At 40.7% G+C, this 24383-nt stretch overlaps 2 protein-coding genes across 2 annotated transcripts in view; one reads left to right on the plus strand and one right to left on the minus strand.

The window, feature by feature from the left end:
• LOC128744020 (protein bicaudal D) overlaps positions 1–15900 on the minus strand; it is a 44818-nt gene extending 28918 nt beyond the window's left edge. The window contains exon 1 of the mRNA XM_053840760.1: positions 15126–15900. Coding sequence (XP_053696735.1) covers positions 15126–15317 — 192 coding nt within the window. The 5' untranslated portion in view covers positions 15318–15900. The remainder of the gene's footprint in view (positions 1–15125) is intronic.
• Positions 15901–20973: 5073 nt separating this feature from the next.
• The window catches only part of LOC128741779 (S phase cyclin A-associated protein in the endoplasmic reticulum), a 97485-nt gene continuing 94075 nt past the window's right edge, over positions 20974–24383 (plus strand). The window contains exons 1-5 of the mRNA XM_053837813.1: positions 20974–21463; positions 21574–21755; positions 21812–22013; positions 22080–24095; positions 24169–24330. Coding sequence (XP_053693788.1) covers positions 21376–21463; positions 21574–21755; positions 21812–22013; positions 22080–24095; positions 24169–24330 — 2650 coding nt within the window. The 5' untranslated portion in view covers positions 20974–21375. The remainder of the gene's footprint in view (positions 21464–21573; positions 21756–21811; positions 22014–22079; positions 24096–24168; positions 24331–24383) is intronic.

Here is a 24383-nt window from a genome sequence, read left to right on the forward strand (position 1 = left end):
CAAGCATTGTACAACTTCTTACTGTGACAGCTAACTTTTCACAATACTGTGAGTTTCAATCGTGTATTCAAAACACGCATACTGAATTCAGTGACTGAATCTTACAAAAAAAAAGTTTTCCAGGTGCATAGAAACTCTCCAGACGAAGACTATAGAAAAATCCCGTCCAGTTAGGTGTTCGGGTAGGGTAAGGCGAAATGCTACAAAAGCGCCTATTGTAAAGGTCGGGCCACTTGTGTAGTCATGGTTGGGCCACTATAATTTTTAGCACAGAAGCGCAATATTCGCTAGTGAATGTCAGTCGTGTAAAATGTGATGAAATAAAGCAAAATTAATACGATAAAAACCTAAATTCTTGTTGATTTTTCATTATAGAAGTACCGTGAACGCTCCTAATTCTGCGCAGCTCCTAATTCTGCGCATTTTTCTTTATATAAGTATTTTTTAACATTGTGCATAACTATGATCATTGCGTTATTTTTTTATAAATGTCTGTTGAATATTACGTCATTATTCACAAACGGGCCATAATATTTGAGAGCGAAATAATTTAACGTCAAACTGATAGTATTTTATATGGCAGAAAACATTATCGTTAGCACCAACGCTAAGATTGTCCTTCTAGAAAATTAACAAATTTATGATCGAAAATCTTTGCAATCATCAAATTACCCAGCATAATTAGAAATAATAATTAATTTTAGTCACGTTTTAGGTAAAAAGAGTGATTGCATGCATTGCTTTCCTTAGAAAAATGCGATGCAATAATGCGCAGATTTAGGCACAGATTTTTTATTCATGTTCCAAATTCTGCGCAGTAATGTATCCTACGAAGAAATCGCGAAAGAATACGCAACCTCACCCAAATGGCTGAGGTATAGAGGCATGAAAATTCAAATAGAATCTTTAACTTGCATTTAATGGAATCCTGTGCTGTGTCTCGGGGTCCGAACCTACGAGCGCCAATTCATGAAACCATGTCTTCTATTTTTTTTAATGTCCAATCTCATGGGGCTGTCAGAGCGTGGGGAAGTGGTTTCTATATGAAAACACAATTACTAGTAAAAAGTGTCTAAAGTGTAATGCTCAGTATGCAGAAAACCCAAATCAATTCGTCTTTCACGTTATCGAGAATAAAATATTTAAAATGAGGCAATCAAAATGATAACAATATTCCTTTGCCGCCCGGACAGCACAAGAAGACCGACTCATAGATTTAATTATGGTAATGGCTAATGCCGAATTTTTTGGTGTGCTTTCATAAGCATAAGCATAAGCATAATAATAGGATACCGCCCGTGTGCTGCTACTCCGTTATTGACCAGGACCGATGAAAATTGCAAAATTATGGTTGGAAAAAGCATATTTGGGACAGCAGGCTATTTTTCATTGTGCAACATTATCAGGTCCCTGCATGCTGATCAATACCGACGCCGGCCACGTCCGAATGCGGGTCCTGGTGGGATGGAAAGGAATGTTAGTCCAATACTTGTTGCTACTAAAGACCAGGGAATCCTCTGCATCTTCACAAGTATTTCGGGAAAGGAATTGTTGTTAGTAGATGGGCGGAGCTAGATGGATAATGTAAGTATGTAAGCATCAGTCATATGAGACTAACCTGGATATTCGAAAATTTTCTTGTAAAGCCAGTAACTACGAAAATTAAGATATAAAAAATACCTTTTTAACAAATTTAATATAATGCCAATGGTGCTCATATACAACCATAATTTAATTTATATCGAAAAATACTATGCACATGCGAGATTTACGGCTCAAAAACCACGTAACAACTTGAACTTATCCGCGATCAGGGAAATCAGGGATAATGAAACGAGTCAATATAGTCCCTAAGTTGATAAGCATTTCCTCTTACCAACGCTAATATGCAGAGATATAGCGCCCTACACGCTTAGCCGAATTTTTTGGTGTGCTTTCAGCGCCTGAAGTCATAAACAGCATGTCAGGAGTATTTATTTTCACTTTTTGGGTGCGCAGAATTAGGAGCAAACATGCGCAGAATTAGGAGCAAACATGCGCAGAATTGGAGAACATGAACAAGAGAGTGCGCAGAATTAGGCACCGTGGATAAGTTTACAAAAAAAAATATACTCAATTGTTGGTCGACTTATAATTCCCATATTTTTTACCAGATATTATAGACCATAGCACTACACGTTGCTGCTATCCGCGTTGTTTATTTTAGATCTAGAATACTTAGAATAGCGGAAGAATCATAAAAATGTCTTAACTGCGCAGAATATGGTACGTTCACGGTACACTTCGGAAAAGGCGATTGTACTAATATTGGTTTTACAAGATCGCCAAAAATTTCACTAAGATGTAATGAAAAATAGGAGGTTTGTACTTCTATGGGCCGTTGTGCAAGAGATTCATTCTTTATCATGTGTCTATACAGAATTTCAATACGTATTTCTGTGATTTTCAGCAGTGGTCCAATCTGTATAACATGGCCCAACTATGACAACATTTTTTATCTTCACGTAAACGCCTATAACTTTATTATTTTTCGAGCAACCAGTTTAACATTTTCCAGAAATATAGTTTACTAGCTGACCCGACAAACTTCGTATTGCCACAAATTAAACTATGTTGTACATAAATCGTGAATCTCGGATGACCTTTGTCACAATCTCGAATTTTGCAAGTTTCTGAGGAGTTCATTGGTGGTTTAATATACAAATTTTCCTCACAGTAAAGTAGAAAACAACTCCCCCCATCGCTCAGCCTGATAAAATAAAGCGGATAGCATTTAAATATTCGCCATAATTACGAACCATTTCGCCGAATACCATTTTGCGGAACACCAATTCTCGGTTGACCATAACGCGGAATATAGAGTTTCGCAAAATACCATTTCGCGAAAAACCTTACGCGGGATGTACCATTTCACGGAAAATCTTTTCGTAGAAAGTACCATTTCGCAGAGGTGACCCAACTGAAGGAAATTAATAGAGGTCAGTAGATCTAGGCAAATAAATAAACCTAGATAGAGGTGATCTCTACGGGGAGCTCCCCCCCCGTAGCGGCCGGCGCTTCTGACGGCAGGTCGCCGGCAACACTCGCGGCCTACGGCCGACTGGCGCTGAATTATCTAATGTTACTATTGATAGTTTTTGGTGGTCTTGTTTTTGATTAATGTTTTATGAGTCTAAAATTTCTCGAGTTTGATTAGTTTTTGAGTTACGCAAAAATTTCTGTTTTATTTGTATGAGAGTCCTTATCCCCCTACCACAGGGGTGAGGGGTCTCAAACCATCATTAAAAAAATTCCTGCCTCCAAAATAGGGTTGCCAGGTGGCCGGTTTTTGGCCGGCCCGACCGGTTTTTCACTTGCAAAACCGGTGGCCGGTCAATCCAGCAAAAAGGCCGGTTTTCTGACGTATAAAGCCGGATTTGTACTTTTTGCCTGGTTTGTTAAATTTTCTGATAAATTTATTACCAATCCTGAACATTGGATCATTGAAGATAGTTGAAGATTGAAGTTTTGCAGTGATAATACCTTGCTTCTGACGGTAATATACATTAAATTGTCCACTAGCGCCAGAAGCAAGTAGTTGTCACTCAAAAACTACTGTGTTACCTGACTCACTGCGAAATGCGTTGTATTCGCGGGATCGTGTTGGTTCGAAAGGTTTCGAAAAATATCGCCCTTGTATCGAAAATATCGTTAATTTTGATCACTAAAAATAACGTACTTAAACGTTATATTTCATGTGCCAGTAGTACGCAATAATTGTATTGTGAAACCGAATTGTTATTTATGCAACTTTTTACAAATTAAATGCAATAACAAAAGCACAACTTACAAAAAATCGTTTGTTATCGATATTAACTGCATATGCGTTATAAACGAATAAAGCATACGGTTACGTTTGATTTCAATAATACGCATATTCGCAGTGAGTCAGGTAAAACAGTAGCTATCTTCAAGAATTTACACAGGAAACTGTCTAACGCACGTTACACATTACAGACAAATCCTCTAATATGCTGCCACAACCCCCCCCCCCCCCCCCCGCATTTTTTGAAGGCAGGATCGACCGGCCGGTTTTTGTAATTTTCAGACTTGGCAACCCTACTCCAAAACCCCCCACATGCCGAATTTGGTTCCATTTGCTTGATTACTTCTAGAGTTATGAGGAAATTTGTATTTCATTTCTATAGGAGCACCCCTACTAATGCAGGGAGAGGTTTCAATTCACCACAGAAAACATTCTAGTCTCCAAAAACACCCACATGTCAAATTTTGTTCCATTTGCTTGATTGGTTCTCGAGTTATGAGGAAATTTGTATTTCATTCGTATAGGAGCCCCCCCCCCCCCTCCTAAAGTGGGGAGAGGTTTCAATTCACCATAGAAAAAAAATTGCCTACAAAAACACCCACATGCTAAATTTGGTTCTATTTGCTCGATTAGTTCTGGAGTTATGAGGAAATTTGTATTTCATTTGTATGGGAGCCTCCCCCTCCTAAAGTGGGGAGGGGTCTTAATTCACCATAGAAAAAATTCTTGTCTCCAAAAACACCCACCTGTAAAATTTTGTTCCATTTGCTTGATTAGTTCTCGCGTAATGCAGAAATTTATGTTTCATTTGTATGGGAGCCCCCCTTCTTAGTGGGGGGTGGGATCTCTAACCATCATAAGAATCTTCCCTGGCACCAAAAACCCCTACATGCAAATTTTCACTCCGATCGGTTCAGTAGTTTTCGATTCTATAAGGAATATAGAGCAGACAGAAATCCATTCTTATAGGCATAGATTTGTATGGGAGCCCCCCCCTCCCCTCTTAGTGGGGGGAGGGGTCTTTTGCCATCGAGAGAACCTTCCCTAGCCCCAAAAACCTCTACGTGCAAATTTTCACGCCGATCGATTCAGTAGTTTTCGATTCTCTAAGAGATATAGATGTTCAGACCATTGCATTGCGACTGAAGAACGACAAAGCAGCAAGAAAGGATGGAATTTCGCAGAAACTTATAATGGGCCCGAACTACGGGAGAAATGGAACTGAGAATACTGTCCTGATTGCCGCCTACAAATGGTTTCCCAAGTCATCACCCATCGATTTTTGCTAACAGCCAACAAATTCGTGAAAAGTTATCAGGCCGGCTTCATCAGCCTACAACGGACCAAATCTTCACTCTGCGACAGGTTCTTCAGAAGTGTCGCGAATTCCTTGTCTCTACGTTTCACCTGTTCATTGATTTCAAAGCCGTATATGATAGTGTAAAACAACCAGAGCTTTGGAAAATCTTGAACGAAAACGGTTTTCCGGGGAAGCTGATTGGACTTGATCATGGTCCTATCAGTGGATAGGATCCACTGCAGTGTAAGAATTTCCGTTGGTCTGTCGAACCCAATCGAATCTCGCAGGAGATTTTGACAAGGTGATTCCTACAGACTTAGTTTGCTCTTTTTGTATTCGTTTTTGCTCTTTTGACTACAGCGTTTCAACCAAACAGAATTTGAAAAAGTAGTATATAGGGCAATTGTAGAACTAATTATTATCTAAATATATAGAAATGAACGTGAGTATGTTTGTATGTTCTGCAATAACTCCAGAACGCCGTGACCATGCTGCACCAAACTTGTCATAAAGGGTGTCCCATATCAAATTACATCACAGAAAAAACGCAGTATAAAATTACCCTTAGGATATTTCTTCTTGAAAATGTGGGTAGAAGTAGTTTAGAGTGCACAAACACTGTATTTTTACCGCTCAGTTTTTCGAAAATTGGAAGAATTGGCGTCACCTAACGCTGCAACGCAACGTCACGAATTGATTTTGCGCAAGCAGCTGGAAAATTCTCAACTCTAATCGAGACATCGGAAAACAACTCGGAATCGTGCAGTCAACGGTGAGTCGTGTGAATTACTACGAAACTTTGTGCATCGAGCGGAAAGAGAAATGCGGTCAAAATTGATGTTCTATTAATGATCAGGAACGCAAGCGTGTCGTGAAAGCGTTTAAGCGGAACCCCAATGCTTGCGCCAGGGATGTGACCAAAAAGTTGAATCTGTCAAAGTCATAGTTCAAAAGGCCAAGAACCCGGAGGGATTGCATACGTTCAAAGTCCAGAAGGCTCCAAATCGTGACCAACGGCAAAACACGGTGGGAGAGGCACGGGCTCGGAAATTGTACACCCAGATGCTGACGAAGCCTCATTTTCTCATCATGGATAATGAGACTTACGTCAAGGCGGACTTCCAAGGCTGCTGTTCGTCACCGTCCAGCACAAGTAAGAAGTTCCGGAGGAAGTAACTGTTTGGTTTCAAAGTTTGCTAAGAAATACATGATTTGACATGCGATCTCACGTGGCAAACGGAGTACGCCGCTCGTGACCGAGACAGACAAATCTACCTAACAAAGGCGTCTGCTTTCCCTGTTGAAGCAATACGAGGGCCCTATGATCTCCTGGCCACTATTCAAAAGATGTCCTGGAATGGTATGAAACCGACGGGGTCCCCCCCATAAGGCCCTTCGAACAATACTGGGCTATTATTTAATTTAATTTAACGTGGAGTAGGCACTACAGAAACATCATAAGCATCCCAAGGAGATCTAATCTGAGTTAGATATGAAGAAAAAGTGGGGTTTCGTACAGAAGAAGCTGCAGCCAGATGTTGTACAGAACCTTATGAGTGGAGTTAAGCGAAAGGTGCGAGCAGACGGTTATGGTACAGAAGTTGAATGAAATAAATTTGCCAAAAGCTTACTAAAGGGTTATATTTTAGTGTCTGAAAGTTTGAAAAGGATCGTTCAACTAGGTAATTTACTACAGCGTTTTTTCCGTGATACAATTTTAGGTGGAACACCCTTTACATATTCTTTCACATAAGGAAATAGCACTTTGGATTTGACAAAGTGGGGGGTCCCCAACAAGGGAATTAGGCCAAAATAAATGAAAGGGGTTGCGCTTTCCTTTCCCCGGGAGATAAGAGGGGGAAGGGGCTTCTGATAGGAGGGCAGCACAGGTGGGATATATGGAGAAATAGCTTTGTTTTTCTTTTGTTATATGGATTTTCGGAAAGAAAGCAGATCATTAAGTGGCTACGTGATAAAAGGGAGGAGCTGACAGCAAAAACCAACAAGGGAGGAAGAGGAATATAAGTATGAATGTTCCATCATAACTCCAGAACGCCTGGACAGTTCTTCATCAAACTTGACACGCATGTTCTTTGACATGAGAGAATCAGCACAAGGGGATTGACACAAGGGATGTAGTCTGCAGCCGGAATGGCGTAAAATAACTAAAGTGGGTGTGTTTCTCTTGCATTTTTGGCCAATGCCTAACTGTAGAACTGCTGACTGTGACTAAAAGTCAGATTGTTGGAAATGAATTTGAATTTATCTTTCAACTAGCATGTGGAATGCTAGTTAAAAATTATGACGGTTAAAAGATTATCAATTGTTATTATTATCGTTCTCTGTACCTTGCAAGTTTGCTTTGGACTTTGCTCTTCAGTTATTTTTATACTTGATAGTAATGCAACCGAAAGTATGTAAAGAATTCCGTCGCTAGCCTTCAAATACAGCGTACTCCACTCTGAAAATTTCTGTGTCACAACACATGTTCGAATATTCCGTCTGTCGCGTTTTCATTCGTAAGTTCAATTTTTAATAAAGTCTTAAATTTTATAGCTATAAGTGGTTAAGGAGAAGCGATGGTGGAGTTTTTCGATTTATCGATTTACTTTCAGGACATCAAGTTCGTATAAGGTCAATGTACAAATGATTAAATCGATTGAAGAAAAAGGTTAGTTTATAGTTTTACACTTTTACAAATTGATTTACTTTCAGGACATCAACTTGGTCGAAGTTTTATCTAAATAAATAATTTCTGACCAGTTGGGACGGAAAGCATCGGTCACTTTTTTTCTAGAATTGAAGTAATCGAAATTCGCTATGATGGAGTTGTTGATATTTTTCTGGTTTTTGAGAGAGAAAGAGAAATGTTTTTGCTTTTTTTCACGCACGCGTTGACACTTCGGCTCCATCATAAAAAATTAAAATCTTTTTCGGCTCCATCATAGCCAATTGCAGGTGTATAAGATTGTCGTATCGAAAAATATACAATGATAGAATTTTAAATTAAACGATTATTGAATTTCAGAATAAAAATTGCATATAAGGATAAAATAAAAACTCCCATCATATCAACGGGCTATTATCTGGTGCAATACAAAAAACCACGACATCACACGTTTCTATCAGTAGAAACAGCTAGCGAAACAAGTCGAATAAACCAGCCAAATCAATATTCGATTTAAGAAGAAACGGTGCCACTCATCGATTGCAGCAGCTCTACGTGTGATACACATTTGCCGCTATCACTATTCAGTTTTCGTGCACAGTTTTAACTCAGAGAGACTGAAATCAGCCCCGAAGCCACGTCCGAAGTTGGTCCACCTTTAATTGCATAATTCATTTACAACCACTTTCTTTCGCTCAGTTGCGCTAATTTCTTTTCTTGGCAAAATCAATTTCCAGCCGACAGGCGAGAGCAGCCGCATGGCGAAACGAAAGAAATTCGCAAAAGATGCACCCAGCGCAGTAGCAGCATCAGATTCAAATTATCCACGGACGGGCGCAATTAGCCGGCTTAGCTTGTAGACCCCCACAGGCACATGTTCCTCATCCGCGCGAGCTCTGCCTGGAGGACGCTAGGAAAGAGCCATGCCCTCTAGAAGCCCGTATTATACGTATCTGTGTACATACAGTGCACAGGCCAAACGTCTCCGACCGTGGAAAATAGGGAGGCTGCATCCCATCACATCACATCACATCACATGAACGAACAGCATTTCGCCCCTGTTCTGCCCGACGAAGCAGAAGCAGGAAAAACGAAGTACTCGGGACACGGAAAATCAATACAATTAGCCTCATACCAACACTTGCAAAACTGCACGCAGGGAAGATCGGATGGATTGCTTTTTAAAATTCGTTCAAGCGGCACGAGAAAATGTTATGAAAGAAAGATGCAAAATCAGTTTGAACTTTATCTGGAGCCGGTGAAATGCAGCAGCGCGAGCAATAACGAAAATGATTCATATCGAAATTGTAGCATCGTAGCTGATGATGCAGCATTTGGCATAATGTATCGCTTTTTGGGATATTTTCCGAAAAAAAAGTACATATTAAATTGATTGATCACATCTTACGCAACGCAACGCGTGTGTCATTTGAAAAATCGGGCGACACTAGAATGTGTACTACCGTGCCACATAGTGCCGGCTCACAGGCTGAAATGACACACAACGCGCATACAAAGAGCATAAATGTAAATAAATCATAAATTAATGCCTTTCTACCATCTGGGTGCTCTCTGATAAGCCTATTTGAGCGGAGTTTTTAACAGGTCACTGAAAAAGTCTTTGTTGACAGACAAAAGATAGTAGAAAAAAAACCTTCTGCCATCCTGTCTGCCTTGTATAAAAAAGCAGCATATTAGCATTGCTGTTGCAGAAACTTGATATCTGCTCATAACGACTGGTGTTTGTTGAGGATAACATCGATGTTGATGTTTTTCTTGTTAAAGTGGTTTGGGCTCTGGTTTTGACAATGGGCCATCGATTATCGATTGACAAATGAGCTATTCTTTTGTTGATAACCGCATATACCCAGCTACCTATATCTTCTTGTCCTACTCAAATCAATGCCTAATGAGCTCTATGCAAATTAACCTTTACGTTCCCGACATCCAAAATGATGGTACTAGCAGTTACAATTTTGGCAATATCTCCACTTATTTTCATTCGATTTTTATGCAATTAGTCTTAAAAGAACCACATTATATTGGCCTTTAGGTAGGTAAATTATGGCTCTATTTTCCAGGAAATATTCCAGATCGCAGTGGGATTTTCTTGATGTCATAAGTAGCATGTGAAATAAAACTAGAAATCTGCTTAACAGAGTGCGCAATAGTTATCCATTTCATTTGTGGTCAATAAGAATGAATGTTACACTATCCTGTAGAGCGCATGTTCATGTCCCACACTCCGGAACATCCGGTATCGGTTCCACCGGAACTCAAAATTGGCCATTTTGAATTCTTTTCAGTAATATGGCAAATGGGGTATCAAATCAAAGAATTTTTCAACGCCAGCTCTTGGGTGGACTTTTGGATGTATTTTGAGTCGCTCTGGACATTCCGGAATTTCCGTTGTTGCTTCTACGGGAACTCAAAATTGACCATTTTGTAGTTTCTTTGGAAATATGGCAAATGGGGTATGCACAAATACCGTTTTCTCTTACAACCACTGATCTTGCGCAAAAAGAGCACAACTACAAGCAGAGCTAATCTTTTCTTTACTCACTGGAGGCTAGAGACTATTTGCTCCGTATGCCAAAGATAACATCACGGCAGGAAATTATATGGAATGAAACGATTTGCTCCGTTATCGTGAGACCATGCATTTGGTAGCGCTGCAGTAGAAAAAGAAAGATGAAACAAAAGTGACGCTTATTCGGGATACACCAAAGCAGCAAAGCACTGCAAAAGAAAACAATCTCGTGACTTCCGTTACTAACACACTCGGAACTCCTCCTTTAGAATTCCGAGGACTCTTGTTTTATATACCGGGTTATAGGTATCACGAGAATTTAACAGTTGGATTCTCATATCAGAATCCTGGCGCTATAAGCAAGGCATTCTGTAGGAATCTTCTGCAGAATTCCTGCACACGATTCCCATGCGAGGAATCTCAGGAGTTAGTTAGTTAGTTAATTGGCCTAACGTCTTACGACAAGGCCTGCGCAGTATAATTTCTTCATCTGTTTCGGTCCATGGCAACTGATCTCCAGTTCCGCGGGCACCCAGTGCTCGCCAGATCTCGTTCCACCTGGTCTTGCCACCTCGCTCGCTGGGCCCCTCTTCGTCTTGTTCCTACCGGATTTGATGCGAAAACCATTTTTGCAGGATAGTTGTCCGGCATTCTAGCAACATGTCCTGCCCAACGTATCCGTCCAGCTTTAACCACTTTCTGAATACTTGGTTCGCCGTAGAGACGCGCGAGCTCGTGGTTCATTCTTCGCCTCCATACACCGTTCTCTTGCACTCCGCCAAAGATGGTTCTTAGCACCCGCCGTTCGATAACTCCGAGTGCTCGTAGGTCCTCTTCTAGCAGTGTCCACGTTTCGTGCCCGTAGAGGACAACCGGTCTAGTTAGCGTTTTGTACAGTGTGCATTTTGTACGGGGGCTCAAATTGTTCGATCGCAAGTGTTTATGGAGTCCGTAGTAGGCCCGACTTCCGCTGATAATACGTCTTTTAATCCCACGGCTGGTATTGTTGTCCTCTGTTGCCAGCGAGCCAAGGTATACGAACTCGTCGACTACCTCGAACTCATCCCCGTCGATTACCACGGTACTGCCTAAGCGGGCCCTGTCACGCTCGGTCCCGCCCGCCAGCATATACTTCGTTTTAGACGTATTTATCTTCAATCCAATCTTCTCTGCTTCGCGTTTCAGTCTGGTGTACTGATCTTCCACCGCCTCAAATGTTCTGCCGACAGCATCCACGTCGTCAGCAAAGCAGATAAATTGACTGGATTTATTGAAAATCGTGCCCCGCATTTCGATCGCCGCTAGTCTTATAACACCTTCAAGCGCAATGTTGAATAGCAGGCAGGAAAGACCATCTCCTTGTCGAAGTCCCCTGCGAGATTCGAATGGGTCCGACAATCCACCCGAGATTCTCACTAGATAAGTCTAGTAAGCTTACCCGGAAAGCCGTTTTCGTCCAAAATTTTCCATAGCTCTTGTCGGTTTACGCTATCATATGCGGCTTTGAAATCGATGAACAGGTGGTGCGTGGGGACTCGGAATTCGCGGCACTTTTGGAGGATCTGCCGCAGGCTGAATATTTGGTCCGTTATAGATCGACCCTCCATGAAGCCGGCCTGGTAACTTCCCGCAAATCTATTGGCTATTGGCGATAGGTGATGAAAGAGGACTTGGGACAGCACTTTGTAGGCGGCATTCAGGATAGTGATGGTTCGGTAGTTCTCACAATCCAGCTTATCACCTTTCTTGTAGATAGGGCAGATAACCCCGTCTTTCCACTCCTCCAGTAGTCGTTCCGTATCTCAAATCTTGACAATCAGTTGATGCAGACAGCCAGCCAACTTGTCCGGGCCCATCTTAATAAGTTCCGCTCCAATGCCATCCTTTCCCGTTGCTTTGTTGTTCATCAGCCGCTGGATGGCTTCTTTAACTTCCCTTATCGATGGGGGTGGAACATCTTCGTCGCTTGCTGCACCAATGTGGTCACTTCCTCCGCTCATTGTCTTCCGCCTGCACGCCATTCAGGTGTTCATCGTAGTGCTGCTTCTACCTTTCGATCACCGCACGGTCGTCAGTCAAGATACCTCCATCTTTATCTCTGCACCTTTCGGCCCGCGGCACGAAGCCTTTGCGAAATCCGTTGAGTCTTTGATAGAACTTCCGTGTGTCGTGAAAGCGGTTCAGCTGTTCGAGTTCTTCACACTCCTTCTCCTCTTGGTGGCGCTTCTCCTTGAAGAGTCGGGTTTGCTGCCTCCGCTTCTGTTTGTATCGCTCCACATTCTGACGGGTGGCTCTACGCAGCATTTGTACCCGCGCTGCGTTCTTCTCATCCAATATCTGCTGGCATTCCTCGTCAAACCATTCGTTACGTCGATTCGGTGCCACACTGCCTAGGACGTTCTCCGCTACGCTGTTAATGGCTGTTTTCACGGCATTCCAACAGTCTTCAAGAGGGGCTTCATCCAGCTCACCCTCTTCCGGCAGCGCGGTTTCGAGAGATAACGCGTAGTTTTCGGCGACCTCCAGTTGCTTCAGTCGCGCTAGATTATACCGTGGCGGGGGGCGGTATCGTATGTTGTTCACAACAGATAGTTTTTGACGTATCCTTACCATCACTAGGTAGTGATTCGAATCAATGTTAGCGCCCGGATAGGTTCTGACGTCGATAATGTCTGAAAAGTGCCGACCATCTATCAGAACGTGCTCGATTTGTGATTCTGTCTGGTTGGGTGATCTCCAGGTGTACCGATGGTAGAGGTTATGCTGGAAGAAGGTACTACGTATGGCCATGTTCTTGGAGGCGGCGAAGTCGATAAGTCTTAGGCCGCTTTCGTTCGTTTGCGGGTGGCCGCTGAACCGTCCAATCACCGGTTTGAATTCCTCCTCCTGACCAACCGGAGCATTACAGTCCCCGATGATAATTTTGACATCATGTCTTGGACAGCGGTCGTGTTCACGCTCCAACTGCGCGTAGAATTCGTCTTTGTCATCATCGGTACTTCCGAGGTGAGTGCTGTGCACGTTAATTATGCTTATATTGAAGAATCGGCCCTTGATTCTTAATCTGCACATTCGGGGGTTGATCGACCACTACCCGATCACCCGCTTCTGCATCTCGCCCATCACTATAAAAGCTGTGCCCAGCTCGTGTGTATTGCCGCAGCTCTGGTAGATGGTAAGACTATCTCTATACGTACGTACCATCGTTCCTTTCCAGCATACCTCCTGCAGCGCTATGATGTTGAACTTGCGGCTCTTCACTTCTTTAGAAAGCACGTGGGTACTTCCGAGGAAATTTAGAGACCGACAGTTCCATGTTCCTAATTTCCAATCGTTAGTCCGTTTTCGTCGCCTGGGTCTTTGCCGATTGTTCCGATTAGAGTTATTATTATTACTTACGGAGTCCATTGCTTTGGTTTTTTTAATGGTTCAGGCTTGCAAAGCCCGCAACCAACCCCACAGTATCGCCGGAGGGCCAACGTAGCTTGAAAGAATCTCAGGAATTCTTTGCGAATCTTTTGGGTTAGTCCGAGTTGTCAGCGAAGGTAACATCCAACCGCAAAGCCTTGGGCTATAAACGTCTTTAAGACTTGACCCTTCTTTACCGACAGACTATTAGAGTACGGGACAATTACGGGGCTAGTGGAACAATCCTACTTACTCTAGCAGAGCCGCTCAACCGAGATTCGTTAGGCGGTTAACGTCCAATAGAGAGAGCAGATCGATTCGTTTTCTGGGCTTTGCCAGTAAAACGCTGAGTATTGAGATTATTTTCAGAGCACGGCATAAGCATAGTTTCAACAGTATTCCACTTAACCATTCCAAAATTGGTCTAGTGAGGACACGAGGAATGCCTAATTTAATATTTAGCGAATTTCTGTTGATTTGCCGTATCGATTGTATTGATTACAAAGAAATAGCTATTTCACCGTAATCCGTCATTTGGAACTGCTCCGAATGTGTTTTCATATCCAAAACCGAATCCAAGTGATCTCCAACTACCAGGAGATCGTCGACATACACAAGGACGCATAAGATACCTTTCTTAGTGTTTTGGTGGTAGTCTTGGTACCTTTTTTGCAGCTTTTTAACGAAATTCCTTCATCCATATCATCGTGCATCAAGATATGGACGGGCCAATATTTTTTAGCAACACGTGTGGATCATGTTAATAATTATATTATAATTTTAGGTTTTTTTTTAGACAAGTTTATCCTGAACTGGAACCATATTCTGTAGTAAGCATGGAATCTTTGTTTAGTTAGATAACCTACCCAAAACAAGGGTCGAAAACAGCGGGGTGCTATCCGTATCTTAACGAACGGTGTTTGACAGTCCACTTAACGAAGGGCGCTATTTCAAAAAATGCAAGAAATAGCGCCCGTCTGACAGGTAGATTTGCTGCCAACCTTTGTCGAGATGTGCTGAGATGTTGGCAACAAAAACATGGCACCCATCGCAAGCCCCTGGTCGAAAATGTGAATTGACAATTTGCAGATCTATAATTACTTCATCTTCACCGCCCAGCTTAACAGAAAACAACGATTTTAAGTTGTGAAGCAATACGGGAATAAAATTTGTACAATAATAGGTAGGTATGTTTGTATGCCCAAATTGCATATGGCAACTCTGCCTTCGCACCTATGTGGCTGACAGACAGATGACGTGATCTGATAGGTGAGAATTCATTCGCACACCTGAGTGCACATTTTATTTTACCTTCATCATCATCGTTACATGTCTTACCAGGTCTTACCCAGGTTATACCGAACAATTGCTCGAGTGAAAAGTATGCATATAAATTTATTATCAATCATCCTACCTCCTGGGTGATTTCGAGCTCGTGTCTAGCATTCTCGTACAGCGCTTCCAGTTCCTCGCATTTATGCTGCAGTGCCTGTTTCTCCTCCAGCAGTCCCAAGCCATACTTGGCCGACTGGATGTTTTCACTGCTGGCCTGATCGAGCTCCCGGTTGAGACGCTCGATCTCGGATTGTAAGTCGTCCAGCGCCATTGGGACTGCTCTTGGGCTACTTCCTAGTCTGGAGACCGCTTTTGTTTTCGATCTAATTGGTTTTCTTCAGAATGGGTAATTTTTCTCTTCAATTCGACTTAAACATCACTCACCCGAGAGATCTTCACTTATGTCAGACTCGACGGTAATGGACGGGAAAGCAAGTCCGAACAAAATTACATATAATCTCGTCAAAGATTTTCACCCATACAACACCTTCACTCGAAAAAAGAATTCGATAGATAACAAAAGAGGCTAATCACTTTTTCTTTGAGGCCATTCACTTCACACTTTTCCACATCTCAAATTTTCTACTCGTTGAAGAAGGGTTTGCCAACTATATTATGTCCAGCTCACCGTTTTCACCCTTTTCGACAACTCAGCGACAAGCGACAACACATAATGGAACGTCCGATTAAATGGATTAAATACCGAAAAAGAAACTGTTCTGCCCTATCCCGACGACAGACTGGAAATGAAAATTCCGATTGATGGATGGTATGCGCGATCTGTCTGGTGAGAGCGGAAAAGCGAAAAACTCAACTAACTGCTGGACAGTGGCACTGGCGAAAGTTTTTCTTCCGACTCGAAATAGCGATGTAGGAAAATTTACTCGCCCACCATCACAGCGACAGCAGCACAAAAATCGACCGAGAGCCAAGAGCGAAGTGGGATGAAAAAGGAAACGTCAATTGCGAAACGTCTAAACTGCAATATTCAGCCGGGGTTACAATTGGTATTATAGCACGGAAAAAATGCCACGCGATTAATAATGTGCTTTCTAGCATTTTTACGAGTTTTACGCAAATTAATATTTAAACATTAATTATCCTGTACTCAACAAAGGATTGATATCGGAACTGCTAGTGGGCCAAATTTCCTTCTCCCAAAACTCCGGAATATTTTCAGCAAGTCATTTTTGTGGTTTGTTGGCATTCCAAGCAGGTGCTCCGTCTTGTTCGAAAAACAAATGACGGCCAGCAGCAGCCTCCTTCACCCACGGGATTTAATTTTAATTTTTTTAAACACATTTTAATACGGTCATTATTGTTATTTCAAAATAATTAATACAAATTACTGCGGTATGAAAAAAAAAATACAAATTATATAAATTCAATTTCTACATTTAGTGATGTCCGGTAATGGCTCGATTAATCGAGTAATGGAATAATCGAATAATTTGTAATCGAACACTGCCGGCACGAGTAATTCATTAATCGAATAGTTTAAATAAGATAAAAAAATGCGAATAATCCCCATTAATCATTTATAATCGTACGATTCCAATTATTAAACGAAGAATTCGAATATTTATAATCGAACACTACTAGCACTAATATTGAACTAATCAATTAGTGCATACAACGCTAACCGATTAATCGGTATCGTGGACCCCCGTTCGTTTGACCGTTTTTAATCTGAACACTTTTTAATTTGAACCCCGTTGGTTTGCACGACGTGCAAACTAAAAATGGTTCAAATGTCATTCTCAATATGACATCATTTGCTAATGCGGACAATGCACATAAACACGATTTGTTTGTACTGATTTAGCGTGTTTAATCTGTTTCACATTGCGTGTTCCCGCGTTTTCCCAACGGTTATGGTATAGAAATCCGATCGCAAAATGAAATATTCGCTGCTTGCAACTGCCAACTGAATCAAACCACCAAAACAATAACAAAGAACAGGGCAGCCAGTTCACACAAACTTCAGCATATTTAGGGTTACTAGTTGTTCAAATTAAAAACTAACCCCGTTAGTTTGCATGAGGAATCGTTCAAACGAACGGGGGTCCACTGTAATCGAATAATTGAAAATTTCGGACATCACTACTATTGTGTTTTTCATTGATGATTAGACTTTTGATACGAAATTCGTCTGTCTTTTATTTTTATGTTGACAGCTAGTTCTTCACGGTTATTACTTTAACTTTTACTTATTACTGAAGCTCAAAGAATGTTTCACCAAGAATTTGGTAGTAGAATCGCGATAGCTAGTATTTGGCGTATTCTACACAACGAAGGCTTGACTTGGAAAAGTCTCGAACGACGTGCTTTACAAATCAAAGAATCGGATATCATCCGCTTTTTTAATGAGCTTTCAGTCATACCATGGGATTATTCAAATCTCGTCTTTTTGGATGAGGTGTCATTCGATAACCGTTCCATGCTTCGTTCAAGAGGTTACGACGTGAAAGGTCAACGCTTGGTTTTTCGCGGAGAGTTTTTACGAAGAGCTAGAGAATCTCTGTTGTGCTTCATCGGACAGCGAGGTATGCTCGATTCATGTAGTACAAACGGCACATTCACGAGACTAATTTTCTTTAAAAATTGTAAGCGATTTGCACTACAATCTGGCTTAGTGCACCATTACCCTGGAAAACACTCCATTTGGATAATGGATGGAGCCAAAATTCATTGCAGTGCAAAAATTATCGAATATTTACGGTCACTTGGAATATACCCAATTTTTCTTCCGGCATATTGCCCATTTTATAACCCTATAGAGATTGTGTTTTGGCTTTGTAAACGCGAAATGCAAAAATGCTACCAGGAAGGCAGAAGAGTGAACATTAAAATGCAAATTGCTGAGACAATGGTGAAGTTCCTTAATTTTGACATGACAAACTTGTTTAGAAAATGCGGCTATGTTCAGGGTGGAAAATTTAATTTTTTTAAACAAATGCAATTTCTCTCACAGATAAATAATCTTTTACTACTTGCCAAGAATGGTTGTTCGAAGATTCAGTACAAATTGGCCAAGCAGTTGCTGTAGAAGAATGCGATAACTGATCCGGCTTATAACCATGCTCGAGCAGTACATTGATTCCTGTGCGCTGCTCAGTAAGGTCATGACTCTTGTTAAGCGTATGTTATCAAACCGGATGAGGAATAACGGGATCAATAAGGAGATGTGCAATTCTGTTTTACAACAGACCGATATGAAATGCAGGGTAGTCCCATACAGTACCTCTTCGGGGCGATAAAACGTTTCGCTATAGCCTATATACAATGGCATCAGCAAAATATGTTTATTTTTGAATGTTAAAATGTTAAGGTAGAAAAGGATAGAATTTGATTTCAATTAAAACTTACTTTCCACAATAGCTATCCACTAGCACCCTTCTCCTTTTCGATTTTTTATGTTGTGACTGGGACTGGGATGACTCCCCGTCCCCATCAGACATGTTCACTTCGGTCTCTACCGTTACCAACGTTTCAGATTGACCGGCCATGTCACTTACTGATAAGCCGTACCAAAGATATTGGTATTGTAATCAACAAAGGAATACAATACCAATATCTAGTAATGTCCAGTAATCGCTCGATTAATCGAGTAATCGATTAAAACATGAAATAATTGAATAATTTATAATCAAATACTGCCGGCACGAATGATTCACTAATCGAATAGTTCAAAGGGGATAAAAAAATACAAATAATCGCCATAAATCGTTCATAATCGTACGATTAATCGAATAATTTAACGAAATATTCGAATATTTATAGTCGAATATTATACTGGTACGAATACTGGACTAATCGATCAGTGCCTACAACGCTAACCGATTAATCGGTAATCGAATATTTGAAAATTTCGGACATCACTAATATCAATACCAATGTCAGCCGTGTCGCTTTTGTCCAATCGACCTTTTCGCGTGCGTAATGGCAGCTAGTGGGTACAACTTTCGTAGAACGTTAGCATGCCTTTGGCAACTTTATTCACTTCGAGTTGATATTTCTAGCCTCAATTGTTGTTGTAGAACTTTCAAGCATACGTAAGCGGAGTTCCCAAAAGCAAATAAATATTGTCGAAAACTGTACCCATTAGCCGCCATTAAGCGCGCGAAAAGGTGGATATGCATACAATTATTGTTCATATTTTCCAGTAGATTATCCATGTTAACAAAAACAGAATGTAGCCTTTCGATCCTGAAATGAACGTTTACATGCTGACTATTTATTTACTAGATTTACTAGAATAATGTTTGACATATGTAGTATTATATACGTTAGTGCCTAATTTTAGAGGGTATTTAAGGTGAAATTAGTCGTCATCGATTCTGCCAATTTCAGAAGCAGTTTTTTTTGTTTGAAACAAACATTCTGTTCATGAAAATATATTCGCTGTGTTCAGTTTGGCAAGAAGGCAGTATTTACATTTTTACAACCAGACCCCAGCTATTGGGTCCAAAAACTGCTTCCGAAATTGGGCTCTCCGACGAAAAGTTAATGACTGCTAATTTCCCGTTAAACAAATCATGTTCGAAAAACAGGTCTATAAAGTGATTTCCTCATTATTCATGAATTTTTTTAACTTTTTACTATTGATTCAATAATGTCTTGATTTATTCCAGATTTCCTTTTGCAAACCTTCCTTTCTGCACTATTTTTCCTGTACCAAATTCGATTTTGACAGCAGTTCAAATAATAAACATTGTGAGCTTTTCGATAAGTTTCAAGCATACAAACCAGCGAACAGCGAAAATGTTACGAAAACAAATTTAATTTGATTGGCATATTACACTGTTTTATAAACAGCCAAATTTTATTGGAAAAGCTCGGCGACATTTTGAAAAATAAAATTTGTTCGAATATTTGGTTGGGTCAGTACACGGGTTTTCAAATTTATTTGAAGAAATAGATCAAATATTGGATGATTCAGCAAACAGTGTACTACCCAGATAACACAAAATCGTAATAGAAAGTTCACATTAAATTGTTTTCATGTCAATTTCACATTGGAATTGTATAATGATTAGAGTATGTCAAATCGAAGTGAACAATAAGTTGTTTTGCAGTCGTGCGTGTCTTCATATACAATTCATGACTGTGAATTATAAAGCAGGATAGACAATTGCAATATTTGATTATATTTTTATCGTATATTCAGGAGTATTTAATTGCGTGTTATAAAAACTGCGCAAAATAGAATTACAAATAGTTGTCAAAATTTTCGCACGTATATTGCCTCCACTTTGGTACATATATGTTCTTATATGGCGTGAAATATAACTTTTTCGTTCAGATATGATTTCGTATACCTCAGTTGCAATCGAGATATACAAACCAAATGGTTTACTGGGTAGTACCTTCAGTGTCTTGCCTCGTGGAACAGATTTTTTTATGGGATGCTAAAAAGAAGCAGTGTTCACATAGCTGAATATTGTTTAACTTTTGATTTTTATGGCTATTTTGTTTTTTTTTTAGTGTTTCGCTCGTTTCGCTTTACAGCTGGTGCTTTCTGCTCTGCTTTCCAACGTTCACTACAAGAGGTGCGGCAATATATTCGTTTTGCATTGCCAATAATTAATGTTATTAACATTATTAAACATTATACGTCAAACTGCCACTTGCCTGTATTGTACTCTAAAAGCTTATTGTTCTTACGCAATTCCAAATAATATTCAGGAAGTTAGTATAGTTTTTAAAAAGATTATGTTTTTGTTTATTATTTTTAACATCCAATCTCGATGTTTGGTTGCTTCGCACCTTCTGCAATTCACATCACACATGTGAAAGCTACGAAACTCTGGGTAAAAGAGAACTGGGTGTTAACTTGACAGTCAAAACAAGCAGAACCACCGTCCGTCGAATTTCGCGAAGTGTAAGCAAAATAAATTATTATTGTTTCCTCGCTCGCTTTGTTCCACATCTTTTTTATGTCGATTTAACAAGGTTTTGGCATCGAAGAAAAAGTTTTTGATCATTCTGGTGTTCAGGCTATTTTCGTTTAGGTTCTTTGTGCATCAAGGCAAATACTAAGCCAGATTGTTGTTATTTACTATTTGTACTGCATTAAGTTTTTGCATGTCGCGTTGGAAAATCGTGTATTACTTCCTCTTTTAATAATAAGTTTTCAAATAAGTTGGTACTGTAACGTTTTGTTTCCTCTTGAGTTCACTGTGATCCCTAATAGCATTACCGTTAGGTGTCTTCTTATTCATAAAAAAACATTCGAGTGGTTAACAGTTAAAGTTAGTTACAAAGCATAAATTATCTGTACGTCTGTGATCGACTACTGGCACGACAAAAATCAATGAATATCCGATATGATGGAAATGGAAAATCGACGGTATTTTAAACAGGAAGGCAAGGAGGCGAAAAACTTCTACCATCTGTCTGATGACGGTGACGAAAGTAAGTTTGTTCTAGAGTGTCGTCACTGATGCTCAAAAGATTGCGTGGGACGGCGATCGCACAGGCCGATTCTTGTTCGCAAATTAAAACTCATGAATCATCTTCTACAGGAAGCTACAATGTGCGCAAACCACCGGTGAATTTGAGACCCCGTTCCATTCAAAGTGCAACGCAGAGTAAAACTTCCAAATCATCGGCACCCCGTGTTCGTTCCGCTTCCACGGGCAGAGATAAAAAATCCGAACTTCAAGCCCGATATTGGGCGTTTCTTTTCGGAAATTTGCAAAGATCAGTAAGTTTAATTTTGCTAGTTTTTTTTCTATTAACTTAAAGTTTATTCTATTTTAGGTAAATGAAATTTATCAAACCGTTGAGTGCTACGAAAATTTGCCTTCTTGTCAAGAGGCGATTTTGGTGCTTGAAAACTACATACGCGATTTTCGAGCATTGGCTGAGTGGTTCAAAGTGTCTTGGGATTACGAAGCTACCCCTTTACCGCAACGTCCTCATTCTCTGGCTTGGGAGGTGCGAAAGAGTAATCCAGCACCGCGTAAGTTTAACCGTAACTAGCCGACAACCGAACAATAATAATTTTTTATCAATATTTCATGCTCAGGTGTTCGAAAACCAATCTCCAGCCCAGGTCTATCTGGAAAATCAAGTCCAAGCTTTTCGGGCAAGAATAGTCCAAGCCATGCGCACGAGGAGCTCAGTGTTAGCAAAAATTCCCCGAAAAAGCATTTCAGTTCAACGGAAAGTCTCGGAACTAGTCTAAAAGGAACCGGTATTGGAAAAATAGGCGTTTTAAAGCAAATTGGGCCCTGTACTGTTGAAAACTGTTCTCCAGATGGGAAACCTCCTTTAAATGGTGAAAATTGTTTCGATGTCGTAGTAGCATGTAACAGCTTAGAGAATTATGTGTTGAAACTGGATCAGTATACGCAGACAAATCTAGACGATGAAAATTTAACACTGGCAGAGTATCTGGAAAAGTATTGTAAACAGGAAGAACCATGCTTGCAGCTTGAAACTGACACCAAGAATCTAACTGAACAGGAATGTAAAACTGGTGAAAATGGCATTCAGGAAGACAAAAAACTTGCTGAAGTATCCAAAAATGTGGAGAAACCAGATTTGCTGACAAAGAAAACTATCGCACCTGCTGCGAAATATGCCACTGTCGTAAATAATGCAATAAAACCAGCACCACGGCCGGTTTTACAAAACAAACCAGGTTTACCATCGAAAGCTCTTCCAACAAAAATTCTTAAAGCCCCTTCAACGGCCACTAACAGCATTCGTTTGTCCGCTACTATGTCTAGCTTGACTCAGAGTCAAACAAAAATGGTGCAGCTTCCTGCGAAGAGTGCAACTATTTCTAATATACACTCGACCGCGATGAAGTCCGGAGCTCGGTCGTTAATCAACTCTACAAAGAATAAAACTATACCAACTAATACTGCCTCGAGACTTTCGGCTCGTTCGAAGACGATGATAGAAATTAACAATCGAAAAAATGAAGTTAAATCTGCTTGTGCTTCTTCCAGACTAACTTTTTCTCGAAAAATATCTCGCGATGACATTGATAGTTCTACCTCAACTTTAAAAGCAAGTACTGATAGATTGGGATCCCGAAGCTCGATTAATGAATCCTTGAAAAACCGAACTCAAAGCGGAGCAAGCACCAGCAGCAGACGTTCGGAACCTAAATGTCTCCCGTCAGAAGCCACCAACAATGACGGGTGGTACACGGTTAAAAATAAGCGACGATCCAGTCTACATTGGGCTACTCGCTTCAATCAACCCAGTGGTTATGCAAGTTTGCCTTCACTTTCTCTGTTAGATGAGAACGCTCCTACCGAAGATGGTGAAACAAAACAATCCACTGAAAGCATTGGTAAACAACCCAAGATACAGCAGAAACCCTCCAAATTAGCATCCGTTTCGAAACCGTCGGTTGAGTCAAAATCCAAAGCACCAACTTTGGCCAACGTAAAACCGAAAAATCCCCCTTGTAAAGCTACTACTGCCCCTGTGCTGAAACGACCAACAACAGCACCAGCAGCCACAAAAAAATCCAATCCTAATGGGGCTTCACAATCATCACAGAATAAACCAACGGCAACAGCAACCGTAACGACGAACGGGTTGGCTGTTACTCGACAAAAATCTGACTTGACGGGTTTAAAATTGAAAACCCTTCACAAAGAGTTTTTGCGCAACGAAAAACTTAAATTGAAACCGTCCTCGGAAACAGATCTAGACAAAACCGACGAAGCACCGTCATTGTCAAAAACATCTCCGACGCAATCAGCACTACTACAGCAGGAAGATTTGGCTTCTCATCTGAACAAAGTGGATATGAACATTCAAACCAATTTGGTGTCGTCAACAATCCAAAACCTATACGCCAAATGCTTGGAATCATCGGATCTAGCCGACGAAGAAAGCTGTGGTGACGGCATTACGATTACCGCCAACTGCGTCAGGTCCGAACATCGGCCGGATATCAATCTGTCCAGTTGTGATGAACTAGAGGAACGGGAGGACATGGAAAGTGACGAAGATCAACGTAAATTATTGGAAGAGCAGGAGAGCTTGGAAGCTCAAATTCGGGAGCTGCAAAATACGGGTAAGCCAGATTTCTGAAGTTAATTCTTATCGTTTATTTCTTACCAAACCAAAATTTGCTGCTTTACTTTTAGAAATTGACGTTGATACTGAGACAGATGAGACGGATTGTGAAGCTATCATTGATCTGGAGGATAACGAAAGTAGCGCGGAAAACTTAGAACCCGTTAGTGTAAATGGTTCAATGGATGAAGAGGAAATGACCCTTGAAATGCGGTACGAATCGGTGCTGGCTGGTAAGTGCCTATCATGTTATGTTTAACTACGTTCTAAAGTTACCATTTTGTTC

This window comes from Sabethes cyaneus, chromosome 3, assembly GCF_943734655.1.
Source record: "Sabethes cyaneus chromosome 3, idSabCyanKW18_F2, whole genome shotgun sequence".
Taxonomy (NCBI): domain Eukaryota; kingdom Metazoa; phylum Arthropoda; class Insecta; order Diptera; family Culicidae; genus Sabethes; species Sabethes cyaneus.